The following is a 250-nucleotide window of genomic DNA, read 5'->3' as shown; positions in this document are numbered from 1 at the left end:
GCGGGGGGGGCACCTACCAGCGCTGCGGGCGGCAGCGTCCCCTTGGGGCTGGTGACGCCGGCGCTGCCTTTGGTGCTGTTGGTCTGGGGCTGCGGGGACAGACGTGGGGGGGGGATCAGCGAGGGCAGCTCGAGGGGGGGTCACCCCGTTTGTGGCCCCCCCCCCCCCCCCCCCCCCCCCCCCCCCCGGCGCGGGGCGCCCGGGGGGGGGTCACCCCGTTTGTGACCCCCACCCCCCACCCCCCGTCCCC

At 80.0% G+C, this 250-nt stretch overlaps 1 protein-coding gene across 1 annotated transcript in view; it reads right to left on the bottom strand.

Moving 5' to 3' along the window:
* LOC122193339 (calcium/calmodulin-dependent protein kinase type II subunit beta-like) overlaps positions 1–89 on the bottom strand; it is a gene marked incomplete at its 5' end in the record, with an annotated part of 3,296 nt that extends 3,207 nt beyond the window's left edge. The window contains one exon of the mRNA XM_042894103.1: positions 18–89. Within this exon, the coding sequence (XP_042750037.1) occupies positions 18–89 (72 nt within the window). The remainder of the gene's footprint in view (positions 1–17) is intronic.
* Positions 90–250: the final 161 nt, after the last annotated feature.

This window comes from Lagopus leucura, unplaced genomic scaffold, assembly GCF_019238085.1.
Source record: "Lagopus leucura isolate 7727_CA_CO unplaced genomic scaffold, USGS_WTPT01 28509-0_obj-0_obj, whole genome shotgun sequence".
NCBI lineage: Eukaryota > Metazoa > Chordata > Aves > Galliformes > Phasianidae > Lagopus > Lagopus leucura.
Note: the sequence above shows the minus strand (reverse complement) of the source record. Positions and strands in the feature narration are given on the sequence as shown.